Below are 13,716 nucleotides of genomic sequence, written 5' to 3'. Positions count from 1 at the left end.
TTACGAATAACAAATGTAGCAGGGCACTAAATCACTGTTTATTTCTTTGCATTTTAACTTTGTAAACTATAAACTCATGCGTCTCCTCACGGTTTGTCTCATTTTGTGAGCTAGCTTCGTTCGCTCACGTTCTCCCCTGCTGGCCACGCCCACTCCTGCCCGATGCTCGCGAAGCTCCACGCCCATTAATCATGCATCTTTTGAAAAAATTCTGAAGTAGACTTTAACTGAAAGTGGGGGGTGTCATGGCCCTTTAAAGCCACAGGCTACAAAAACAGCTATACTGTATTTAGACCCTAAAATTGGCATATTCAGGAGGCTATAATAAGAAATCTGATTGGGTATTTTGAGCTGAAACTTTACAGACACATTCTGAAGACACCAAGGGCTTTTCTTACATCTCTTAAAAGGGATCAAAAATGTGCCCTTTAAATCAGAAGATAAATCGAAATTGTGCATCACGAAAAAGAAACCAATGATGGAGCTTGATCCAAAAACTATTTCAGTGATATTATGCATGAAGTGTCAGGAAATCATGCATTGATGTTCAACTCTGCCAATCGTAGAGGAGAAGTCCAGGTTTTGCTCATGTCTTCTTGATTTCTAGAAAGTGTAACCAGGTGGATTTGTTGGAGAAAACTTGTATTAAGGGTAGAAATAGTAACACAAAACTGTGATTATCCACATGCTAGCGGCCACTGAGAGGCGCTTGTCTGACCCAGCGACTGTAATGTGTTCAACGGCAGCTAAACGTCGGTTTCATCTCTCTGCGCTATTACTGAAATCAATAGCCATCTTCCTCTTTGCTCCCTGTTTGTCTGCACTGTTGTGCCATTTTATCAGAGGCTCTGTCAGCAAGACTCTCGCAGGCAAAAAGGCTTCAACCATTGCTGCTGAAGAGGCAGGAGGACCCGCGGTCTTGAAAAGAAATACAGCGGCCGATCGATGTCTCTTTAATAGCATGGTTAGTGAGGATCCACACAGGGTGCCGATGCATTCAGTGCTGCTTTAGACCACATGGAGCTCCAACGCCAACTCAACCAATCACCTGTGCTGAGTTTAACCCTTCATTCCCCAACTGCACACCTCACCAACACTGCCCAAAAGTGTAATGGCCTTTTATCGATTTACCCCCTTCTCTTTCTCAAGATAGCGTGGAGCCATTTAAGGGTAAGTGCGTGTTGTAGAAGCATTGCCCTCCCATTGAGATGGTCTCTGGGAAAGGAGTAAACAAAAGGATTTTTTGCATGTTTTTAAAAGAAGAGTCAATTCCGCTTACCAATGCTGCATTGATTTGATCAAAAATAAATAAAAAACGTTGAAATATTATATAATTTGAAGTAACTGCTTTATTATTAAATGTAATTGCTGTGATTTAAAGCTACATTTTAGCAGAAATCATTATAGTTTGCTGTTTTGCTGTTCAGTTTTGATCACTGAGACTTAATCATTAAGTTGTCACTTTTAAGGATTCATTGTTCATAATAAAAAGGAAAGTTCTTTCCTTTAGTCCTTTATTAATTAAAGCAAATGGTTACAATTTAGTTCAAGTACTAATGCCCACTATTAACAATTAAGATATTGGCTGTTTATCAGTACTTAAAAAGAAGGGTCTCATTCTACATCGCTAATCCTATCCAATAAAAATCCAACTACTATCTCACTAACTATTAATTTGCATCAAATTTGTAGTTTATTGAGCTAAAAGTCTTAATTAACCGTTTATTTATTGAGAGATATGTATCTTAAAATAAAATGTCACCACACATGTACATCGATCACCATACATACACATGTTTAACGTTGCTTGTCAATGTCAATTGTACTATGTCAGAGTTTCCACAAATATATGATGCAGCCCTAAAGTTTTCTACACTGATAATAATTGTAAATATCTATTGAGACATAAATCAGCATATTAGAATAATTTCTGGAGAACTATGACATGACAAAAAATGTTAATTGGTTTAAATTTCCAACACCACAAAAAACACTTTAATTGCAATTAAAATGCCTTTTTAGTTTTAGAGGGGTGGGATAAACATTTCTGTTGTCCAAACAATATAAAAATTCTGCCATGTAAAATCATTAAACCAGTTACTTTGCTTCTATGTCACAATTTGCCAACAACAAGGTATTCTGCATAGTTTGAAATAGTGTAAATGCCAAGTGGCACCTCAAACAAAAGTTTAATTTCCATTCCAGGCCACTAGACTTCAGCAATATAACCCACTCCCACCAGCTCTTAAGCTGAATTTATACTTTCACCCGGCTCCGCGTTGCAGATCTCCGCTGACTGTGACTTGCGAAATGAATGAGGCTTTATACTTGGCGCATTCACTGTTGTGATATTCTTTAAAACAACAAAGGGTGGTCAAAAAAAAACTGACCGTAAAGTCAGACAGGTAAACAAAGAAGTAGATAGTTTCCGGAACTACGTCATATCATCCAATATTTTAAAATGAACTATTTTTTATTATTTTTATAAATCATTTTAATGTTTAAGGATTTTCATAACCCTTCAAGATTTTTTTTTTATTAAACTTTGATGCATCACTTGCTTTTGTTCATAAAACATATTTTTACCTATTAAAGTTTATTAAAATGTTATTGACAGCAGAACATGGATTTCTCTACAAATATATTTTTATTATGGCAAGAATAAATAAAAAAAAACTGTACACTTACTAAAAAATTCAGATTTTTTTAGATTTAGCTTGCTCCACAATTCACACATTACTGTCTGGCTAGTTTCTGTCCTCTTCTTATGCTAAAAAGGCAATAATGATCCAACATTCCTGACTATTATCACCTGTAAAGCCTAAAAACAGGCCATCAGTATATTGTAAACTAATAGGTATGTATATTCCTTTCCAGTTATCAAAGAAATTGTTTGTTCCTTAATTATAGTTGTGTAACTATTAAATTGTTTTAAAATTCAAAATTGTAATATAAACATCAGTGTAAAACTTACGGATGGTGGAAAAACGTATTCTGTAATTTTGTACCTGGGTCTCCACTTTTGCCATGGCCTCTTTTTGTTTAAACAAACTTATCCCTTAGGTTGTTCCAAAATCTTTAACAAAAACTTTTCTCTTTTCCCTCGACTGTTGCAATTTCTATCCAAGAATTATAAATTATCTAGTTATCTCTATGATTACGGATCATAAAGATGTCTGTATAGTCGTACCTGTTTCAGACAAAATCTCTTTAAAGTGGCTCATATTCAACTCAAAATGAAACACGGCACCGTGCAGACTGTTCGCTCGAGTCTCAAAAAAAAAACATGCGCTCCGCCAGCCGAAATCATGTCGTGCGCACCCAAAGCCAACCTCTGCAAACACAGCGATGGCGCCACATTTGCAGCACACGAGCGAACTAGCGAACGCCTCGAGTATAAACCAGGAAGGGGAGTTGAGATGCTCATGCAGCCACCAAAAAAGGCTTAGCTTCCTATGATTGCCTTGGTCTTATAGTCTAACATTATTTTCCATCAGTAGTATGCCTACAAATTCACCCTGTTGCTTGATTCAAGGGATAATTCACCATAAAATGAATTTTTTTTCACTTTTTACTTTCCCTCAAGTGATTCCAAACCTTTATGAGATTCTTTCTTCTGTTCAACACAAAAGACAGTATTTTGAAAAAAGCTGAAAAGTCTTATATTAAAAACCTTTTAAATAATCATACCGATCCCAAACTTTTGGAAGTGTACGTCAGTCCAGACACTTGTTTAATGTCTGCATCCACATGAAGTGAACACTAATCAGCCAGAGGTCCAGGGAATGATGTTTACTGAGATCCAGGCCGCTGTGGATGATGAGTCTGCATGAATAACACATAGTGGCTGGATTCAGTGGATGGGGGGGTGTGGCGAAGGATGGTGTGTGTTCCAGTAACAGGGGGAAGGACTGGGAGTGTAGGTGGATGTAAACTAGTGCCATATTAGTTCTGCTGGTTCTCATGTTTCCCACATCAGTCTTACTTGTCAAAGTAAATCTTCTATCATTTTCCAGCCAGGTGTGTGAGGAGACTGAGCTCTGCATTCTGTTCTGCATGCTAACCTTGTCTTGCCGTCCTTCTCACAAATTCAATCCTGTAAAGATTGAAACATCAAGGCCATTTAATTGAAAAGGGTTACATGAATTTGTTTTACATTAATTGTGTATTTTTGTGTGTGTATTTGTATTGCTAATAAAACATTTAATTATTCATAATAATAATGATAATAACACAATAATAATAATAATAATAATAATAATAATAATAATAATAATTAATAATAGTAAAAATAACAACTAAATACAGTGCTCTGCATAATTGAGTACACCTAATTTTGAAAATGAATATTTGTATCCATTTCTGAGTGAATATAGGCAATGTATTTTAGTGCGTTTAAACAAAACAGATTTATTAAACAGATATATTTATTAAAATTACATTTTAGTCACCAAACATATTTAGAAATTGAAAGATAATACTATTTAATTCAAGCAAAAAAATAAATTACAACCTACAAAATTTCAACATAATTTTTTAATGATGCCTTAACTAATTTTTCCTCTTTTTTTAAATTTGTATTTAATTTTTTTTCTATAACATATAAATTTGGGTTGTACTAGTTTTTAGACCGTTATCATAAGTTATTTTGTTAGATTAATCTGACTAATCTAATGTATATGCACAAATATAATATTGTGTAGCTTCTTATTAAATTCATGAATTTAAAAGTGAGATTAGTGAGGGGTGTACTTATATAAGCATTAACATTTTCACACTTTTCTCTCTTGTTTAACACTCGTGTAACTTCTACCTTGTCCAGAAGTCCAACTTTTTGAGCGGTGGTTAGCATGAATGTTTTGTCGACATTATGAATTTTGTTGAGGTGAAAACTTGCAAACATACAGTACAGCACTTCAGAGTCACACTGCTAACGATCAAAGATTCATGTAAATTTGGCAAGCTGAACACATTTTGTACTGTACAGGCAGGGGTGAGCTTAACCAATAAGCAAGGTGAGCAGTTGCTTAGAGTCTGGCGAATTAGGGGGCCCCAAAACCAATGCCAAGAAGTCTATTAATCATATAGTTGTTTTATAATTTTTAAATCATATTGTAATATCTAACTATAACCATTAACATTTTAAAATTATTACTTCTTTTCAAAACCAGGGGGCCCCATAAATAGTGGATTCCTCATGTGTGTGGTATGAGTTGCGAGTTTGTTAAAAAAAAAACACCAAAAACTACAGAGAAAATGCAGAGTGTTCATGCTATAATGATATCAGGGCATTAAACACAATCGCTGTAAAAAAAACATGTCCAATTGCGCAAAAAAAAAAAAAAAAAAAATATATATATATATATATATATATATGTATATATATATATATATATATATATATATATATATATATATATATATATATATATATATATATATATATATATATATATATAGTATAAAATTATACACACACACACACACACATATGAAGTTAAAGTTTTTTTAGCCCCTCTGAAGTATTAGCCCCCCTATTTTTTTCCCCAATTTCTGTTTAATGGAGATCAGCACATTTTTTCAGCACATTTCTAATCATAATAGTTTTAATAACTCAATTCTAATAACGGATTTCTTTTATCTTTGCCATGATGACAGTAAATAATGTTTGACTTGATATTTTTCAAGACACTTCTATACAGCTTAAAGTAACATTTAAAGGCTTAACTAGGTTAATTAGGGTAACTAGGCAGGTTAGGGTAATTAGGCAAGTCATTGTATAATGATAGTTTGTTCTGTAGACTATCGAAAAAACAAAGTTTAAAGGGGCTAATAATTTTGACCTTAAAATGTTTTTTTTTTAAACAAAAACTGCTTTTATTCTAGCCGAAATGAAACAAATAAGACTTTCTCTATAAAAAAATATATATTATCAGACATACTGTGAAAATGTCCTTGCTCTGTTAAACATCATTTGAGAAATATTTTTTTTTAAAAATATGAAAAATTAATTAATTAATTCAAAGGGGGCTAATAATTCTGACTTCAACTGTATATATAGTGTTCTCTCACCATAACGCCGTTCATGACCATATTCAGGACATTATAAAATCTATTTAGTCTTAGTATTGTTTTACCTTATTTTCTATTTGTTTTATTTCATAACCAAAATACAACTAAGCGTATGATACTTTATATATTATAGAATTTACAACTTTTTATTAATTAATACTGTCTTATTACCTACAGTTAACTGATAAACTGTAATAAATACTGTAGTATAGTTTAGTTTTTACCAATGTAACCGTGGTGTATTTTAGTATAATATACCCTATAGTTGTAGAAAACTACAGTATTGATTTATTTGTTTGATTGGTCATTTTGCAATCAGTTGTTGTGTTACCGTAAAAACTATAGAATAACCACAACAGATTAATCCAATGTACTTTACTAGTAAGGATCAAAACACTACTTTATATGACTGAACTGGATTAAAACAGTGTTCTTATTGCTTGTGCTTGTAAAATATGGAAATAATACTTTGGAAAGTACTGTAATCATAACTGTAAACATTCACAAACCTAAAAATAATTTTTTTTCTCCTATTTTTCTTAAAGCATTAGAATGCTCATATTTAGTTGTCAAAGTAAAAAAAAATAAATAAATAAAGAGTGATTATTTGTTAAAAGAAAGAAAGAAAGTTCCTCTATATATTTGTGCTTTTTTTCAGTGCGAGTTCAAGAATGGAGGCACATATATATTTCTCAAGGGTCAATAGATTTGACCTGTGTGGTTTCAGATTGTGCTCCCTCTCTGAACTCAGCTCACCTCAGCTTTGTTTGTTTTTTACAGTGAAGTAAAGCTGCCCATCAGACTCAGTGGCATCACAATGAGAGGCGTTTTTCACCGCGTGGCCTGTTTTACTCTCGAATTCACTTTTTAATTCACGGCGTAATCTTCAGGCTTGACTGAAAATTACATTGTTGGGTTCTAACAGCCGCTGAATGGACGCATTGAAAGACATTTGAAAGCTCCTCATCTGCTGAAAGGTGTCGCCGAGTTCTTTGAAATCATCTGAGCGAAAACAGGAGAGTGAATTGTAAACACTTCACCCATCCCATCCAGCGGAATATTTATCAGAGTCATTTTCCTGGTCTTGATAAATTAATGTTTTGACAGCAAATCAAACACAAGCGATAACTCCCTGTCAAAACGCCTGAGCGTAAGGCTTGAATACCAGGCTCTCGCTGCTCTATTGCACATTTGCATAATTTCGAAATCAAGGGAAACGGCATATTCAAATTGTACCTCAGAAGTAGACAGTGGTAGATAGAAAATAATGATCGTCTTAAACGCGTAAAGGGAAAGAAAGGAAGTGGCTCGTTCATCTTCGCAATTGCTGTGCATTAAAGTTCAAATGATTGAAATAAGAATCAGCTGCCAAGTGAAGCCTGAAGTGGGATCAGCCTGGAGAAAAAAAGAAGCAACAGAAGACCTCAGTCTTATTAACAAGCTTGAAATTTCATTATCCACAGTTCAGGATTAAATAATGTTATCTGTTTTCTCTAAGGAGAGTGGTGAGAGCTGGGACATACAGAGAAGAAAAGACTCTGGGATGAAGAACAAACCTTGCAGAGGGCTTCTTTATTTAGGTTTATTTATGTTGTGTACATCTTCTCACGCGTAGATCAGCCAGCAGGATGAACACAACTTAAATGATGTAATTTCCAAGCCGTTGGTTTGTTTGGACTATAGAATGAAAGACGGATGGGTTTTAGATAAGATATTACGCAAGGAGAGAATGGATTCACAGAAATGGTAACCGTAGCTATCGTTTCGCTGTAATTACCAGATATGTCTGTGAAAGAAAGATGTGCCGACATCATTTTCCCCCTGACATTGTGTTCTAAATAAATCACATTTCTTGAACTTCCTACAGTGGAACTGTAATTACTGTTAGCATTATTTCTGTTATTTTACACACATTAAAAAAAAAAAAAAACGATAATGGGAATGTGTCATTGTGGTGCAGTGCATTGTGGGCATTTGAGATAACGGGAGATCCATTGATCTCTACTGAATCATTTGATCATATACACTCACTGGCCACTTTATTAGGTACACCATACATGTACAGGGTTGGACCCTCTTTTGCCTTTAGAACTGCTCTAATCATTTGTGGCATATATTCAACAAGCTACTGGAAATATTCCTCAGGGATTTTGTTCCATATTGCCATGTTAGCAGCAGATTTGTCGGCTGATGCGAATCTCCCATTCCACCACATCCCAAAGGTGCTATATTGGATTGAGATCTGGTGACTGTGGAAGCCATTTGAGTACAGTGAACTTATTGTCATGTTTAAGAAACTAGTCTGAGATGATCTGCACTTTACGACATGGTGTGTTATCCACCCTGTGTGGTCTTCTGCTGCTGTTGCCTATCCACCTCAAGGTTGAATGTGTTGGGCGTTCAAAGATGCTTTTCTGCATACCTCAGTTGTAACGAGTTGTTATTTAAGTTATTGTTGCCTTTTTGTTTTCTGGAACCAGTCTGGCCATTCTCCTCTGACCTCTGGCATCAACAAAGCATTTGCGCCCGCAGAACTGGCGCTCACTGGATATATCCTATTTTTCGAACTATTCTGCGGTTTCTGAAATACTCAGACCAGCCCGTCTGGCACCAACAACCATAGCACATTCAAAGTCACTTAAATCACCTTTCACCCCCATTCTGATGCTCGGTTTAAACTGCAGCAGATTGTCTTGACTATGTCTACATGCCTTAATGCATTGAGTTGCTGCCGTGTGATTGGCTGATTAGAATTTTGCCTTAATGAGCAATTTGACGAGCAGCAGGCGAGTGCATAAAAATTTATTGAAATGTTATTAAAATAAATATTCATATTTTAAAGACATGACATGGAAAAATACATTTAATGCAGTGCTTCTTGTACTTTCTGAGACCCACTTTATATCATATCAATCATTAAGTGAAGATCATTGATTTTTTAAGAAAACAGACCTTAAACAGCGATTCTTGCAGTTCACCAGATACGCTTTAACTGGGTGACTGAAAATATAAAAGTCCTTCTGCATATACTTTTTATATAAAATGTTCAACCAAAAACATATTTTAAGTCAAAAAAAGATTTCTTATATTAACATTTTTATGTTTTCACTCACTCAAATATTTTTTAGACCAGCATCAGACCAAATCATAATTAGGTAAATTGCTTTTTACTATTTTAGCTCTAAAAAAGATAGTTTGTTTACACAATTTCACACACAATTCTCAGAAAACTCTAGTAAACACTTAGAAATGCCCTGGTGTCATTTTGTTCAGAATATTTGAAAATGTTTTCTCTCCCCTCTTCATTTCACAGTACCTTGATAGTGAACCTATTTCTGGGGTGTATTTTTCACGCTAATATATATTATCCAGGAGTGAATCAGTTTCATGAAAACAGGATGTGTTGTTTGGCTCTAAACAGGCCTCTTCATCTCACTCCGAGACTCTCCAGAGCTGATGACTCTAATTGAATGATATGACTCACTGGGTTAATAGCGCGACTCGATGTTGGCGCTGAAGAGCTGGAGCTGACAGAATGACGAATTATCGTGAATAATGACGGGTGAATTATCTGGAGTTAACGCAGTCTGATTGATCTGCCCTTTGTGTGCAGGAGACAGAGATCCTCAACACTGCTGTCCTCACCGGGAAGACTGTCGCCATGCCGGTCAAGGTGGTCACTGTTGGAACCGAAGGCACGGTGACCGATGTGACTGAGTCGGTGGAGTGTCGCTCGACGGACGACAACGTGGTTAAGGTGTGCAGTAATGTGAATAGATCACACATATGTTGAATGCATTTTACTTCAAATTAAAGTGCCATAATGAATTAATTAAAAGTCTGGATTTGGATTTAAACATCTACTCAATCTTAATTCTAAATAACAATTTGCATATGTATATAAAAAAATTTGATGATAATTCATTCAAATCTGAGTTTGCCCAGAGAGTACAGTTGTCATGCATTGTTGAATTGGCTACAATTGTCACAGAAAGTACTGGTATAGCAGTTTATAGTTTGTTTATATATATATATATATATATATATATATATATATATATATATATATATATATATATATATATATATATATATATATATATATATATATGTATATGTATATGTATAATATAATTTGCCAAGTAGCTGTCAATTCTGAGCATCAACCTTTTTCTACACACCTTAAAATATGTGTAAATGTTGATGGAAATGTAAAATATTTATTTGGTACGCTAATGGAATTTTCTGTGTCTAGAAAGGGACAGTTCATACCAAAATGAAAGTTTGCTGCTAATTTACTAAAATTTAAAGAGCACTTGTTTTACCCCTTTTACAAGATGTAAGATAAACCTTTGGTGTCTCCAGAATGTGTCTGTAAGGTTTCGGCTCAAAATACCCATCAGATAATTCATTATAGCCTCCAGAATATGCCAAATTTGGTGTCTGAGTACAGTGTAGGTGGTTTTTGTAGCCTGTAGCTTTAAATGCAAATGAGCTCCTTCTCCCCACCCACCGTCCCCATGTGTGTGTCTGCTTTGCATCATGTTACATTTGATAAACAGCAGTCAGTGACAGAGACAGACTGGGATAAAGCTGAAATACAGCTCATTAGTCAAAAATACCAAGTAAATTTATTTCATGTATTTGTGGTGGAGCTTATTCAGGCTTTTCTGAAATGATGAGTCACACACAAAGGCTGTTTGCAGTAGACACACACACACACACACACATTTCAGCATTATTTTAGGTCATTATAGTGCCTGTCCACCAATTTAGTGGTGGTGGGAGGGGGGCAATTTTACATCAGGCAATTTTTAAAAAGTGACTTGTTAGGTTTATATCACTCCAATATGATCGTGGACACATTATACCTATACACAGTTCTGTCCAAACAGCTTAAAAAATATAATTTTCATCATAAGTGATTTTAAGATTTTAACTGAAACTGTCATCCTTGAAGATTTATAAAACGCTAGTTGTTGGTTGTTGGCACTTTTAAATACAGATAGTTTTTAACTTTATACTTTTTTTGACTTTCAGATTTACAGTAGCCTCTCACTGAAAATAAAACATGGCTTTAGCTACAAAATATTCTACCGAATAAAGCATCACCAGTATCTTGGAAACACTTTCTCTTTATATATTTATATTCACAATTAAAAATCACCTTTGCCCTTTTGAAGCTCAATTGGAAATGAGGCACAATAAAAACATTGTCTATTCTTATTTATAAAATCTTATAATCTCACATTTGTTTTTTATTTAAACATTTGTCTCCATAGTAAAAAAATAAAAAACTTTTTAGCTCTGGATCTTTCTGATGCAATAGAAATGAAGCAACATCAGCAGAACCACTGTAATTTGTGCAAAAGGCAAAATAATAAGATGCATTCATTAAAAAAAGTAGAGAAAAAGAAAAATGATAAAAACTTTCAGATTCTCATTCATAAAAATGCCAGATGTTGAATACATTCCTATGTGTATGTGGTTGTGTGTGTGTGTGTGTGGGCGCGCGCGCGTGTGCGTGTGTGTGTGTGTTTGTATGTGTGTTTGTGTGTCCGACTAAATTAGTCATTTCTAAATGGTTTTAGAAATGATTATTAGTAAGACCTTGTAATGTGGTGTGATGTGCTGTGAACATTTTTAATAGTTGAGTTGATTTTCATCAAAAAGATGCACAAGCTGAATGAACTTGCAGATACTCATGATCTAGGAATTATTTTGTATCCAAGATAACAAAAGAACCGTTGGAGGGCACACATAGTATATTACGGCGACTATATTAGATTTGATTTAAAGCACTATGTATTGCACTACTCTGAAGGATTGTCTATTTTCAGTTGTTAAGCCAGAGGCACAAAATCAAAGGGATGTTAAATGCAGTCTTTTCAGAACAAGCTTATGCCTTCCACTTCCTTCTGTCATTTGGGAACAAAATCTGAGAGCATTCTATGAGGGGGAAAATGACAATGTGTGTGTGTCTGTCTGTTTACTCCCTTCGGGTTTAATTATCTGATGAACACCCCATACTGAAACACTGACCCCAGGAGAGGATTCCCCCTCTCGCCACACTAAAGCACATACACACAGGCACTGGTGCTCTGGATTAAGTGCATCTGAAGACACTTTCTTATTCTAAGGTTGTGCTCAATGGACGTTCGACATTGTAGATATTGTGCATTTTATGCAATTGCTAATGTATTGTCTGTATAATTGTTTTCCAAGCTATGTTATGATTTCACACAGAGTACATCCAGTCTGCTTATGTGCCTTCAGCTGTATATGTAGTAATTAGTTTGCCCATAAGGTGACAACACTTGCCTTTGCTGATGTTTCACAGTTGAAAGAGAGACAACAAGAGTCTCAGATCAACAACAAACTACCGGAGATAAAAATAAATATTTAGATATATCCACAAATTATGCCGTTAAAGATCACTTGAAATTAAAATAAAAAAATGTAGATGTTAGTTTCAGTCTGTTAGTTTTAGTAATATCTATTAGCTTGAGTGCTCCAGAACAGTGACAAAATTATTGTTTAGAAAATATAAAACCAATATAAACATCCAAAGCTTGCAGTTTGTCACTTCCATCTAAATGGATCATCGATTTATTTCAAGTCACCTTATACTAATTTATAGTTTCTGATCAATTCTTGACCAATACTCTGACATGCCCCGCCCCCATTTGGGGCGCTTCTCATTTGCTTTTCATTTGATGCTCTTGATCTCCACTATCACTGGCAGAGTTGTGATAAAATTAAACACTATTGGTTTAATTTTTTTAAATGGGAGGAGCTACTTTATTTACCAGCCTCTCTTCATTTTTCTGCTGAGATTATGTCAAACATTGAATAAAAAATTTGCGTTTCAAAGCACTTCATAGGACCTTCAACAAGCACTCTTGAATAATGGTTAAAACACATATACTTTGAGTTTAACACAACCCAAGCTCAGGAAATGTTCATATTAAACATCACCAGGACATCCAGTGAAAATGACAACTTTTCATGATCAAATCACAACTTATTCAAATATTTATCATGGGTTTGCTGTGGTTTTGAATGGTATTATACTGTTTAAATGTATTATAACGTTAAACGCTATAAGCCCTATCAAATAACCGGTGCAATAAGGCGCTAGACATGTTTGGCGCAATTTGGTGCTTTTTTCGGACCAGCGCAACGTAATTTTCACATTTTGCACCACGTTGTTTAAATAGCAAATCATTTGTGTTAAGGCACATTGTTGGTGTGTTGCTATTTTGAAGAACTGAAATAGACCGCGCCATTGACCTACTAAAAGCAGGTCTAAAGTCCAGCATTAGTTATGCACCTGTGTGGGTTCAAATGCTTACACATTATGTAATACAGGATTTAAAGCAATAAACAAATATATTTAAATATGAAAAAAATTAAAAGATTAAAAGATTAAAATGTTACAAAAAATATTATTTTCTACATAAATATAAAAACCACTACCTCCATGCTTTCTTTATATCTCTATGCCTTTTTCATTTTATTCATTACAACTTGCATTTGTTTAATGTCATTATATTAGCGATATTTTTTATTATATGCATATTTGTATTTGTTTTAACAAAACAAAAGCACAGCCCTGTTAGACTATGTGTCAGGGCACAAGGC

General features: G+C 34.5%; 1 protein-coding gene across 1 annotated transcript in view; it reads left to right on the top strand.

Annotated features, from left to right (window-relative positions):
- The window catches only part of si:dkey-112m2.1, a 241,373-nt gene that overhangs the window by 203,937 nt on the left and 23,720 nt on the right, over positions 1–13,716 (top strand). The window contains exon 5 of the mRNA XM_087301071.1: positions 9,686–9,829. Within this exon, the coding sequence (XP_087157197.1) occupies positions 9,686–9,829 (144 nt within the window). The remainder of the gene's footprint in view (positions 1–9,685; positions 9,830–13,716) is intronic.

This window comes from Danio rerio, chromosome 21 (assembly GCF_052040795.2).
Source record: "Danio rerio strain M-AB ecotype USA chromosome 21, GRCz13ab, whole genome shotgun sequence".
In the NCBI taxonomy this organism is placed as follows: Eukaryota; Metazoa; Chordata; class Actinopteri; order Cypriniformes; family Danionidae; genus Danio; species Danio rerio.
This window is presented reverse-complemented; position numbering and strand designations above follow the sequence as displayed.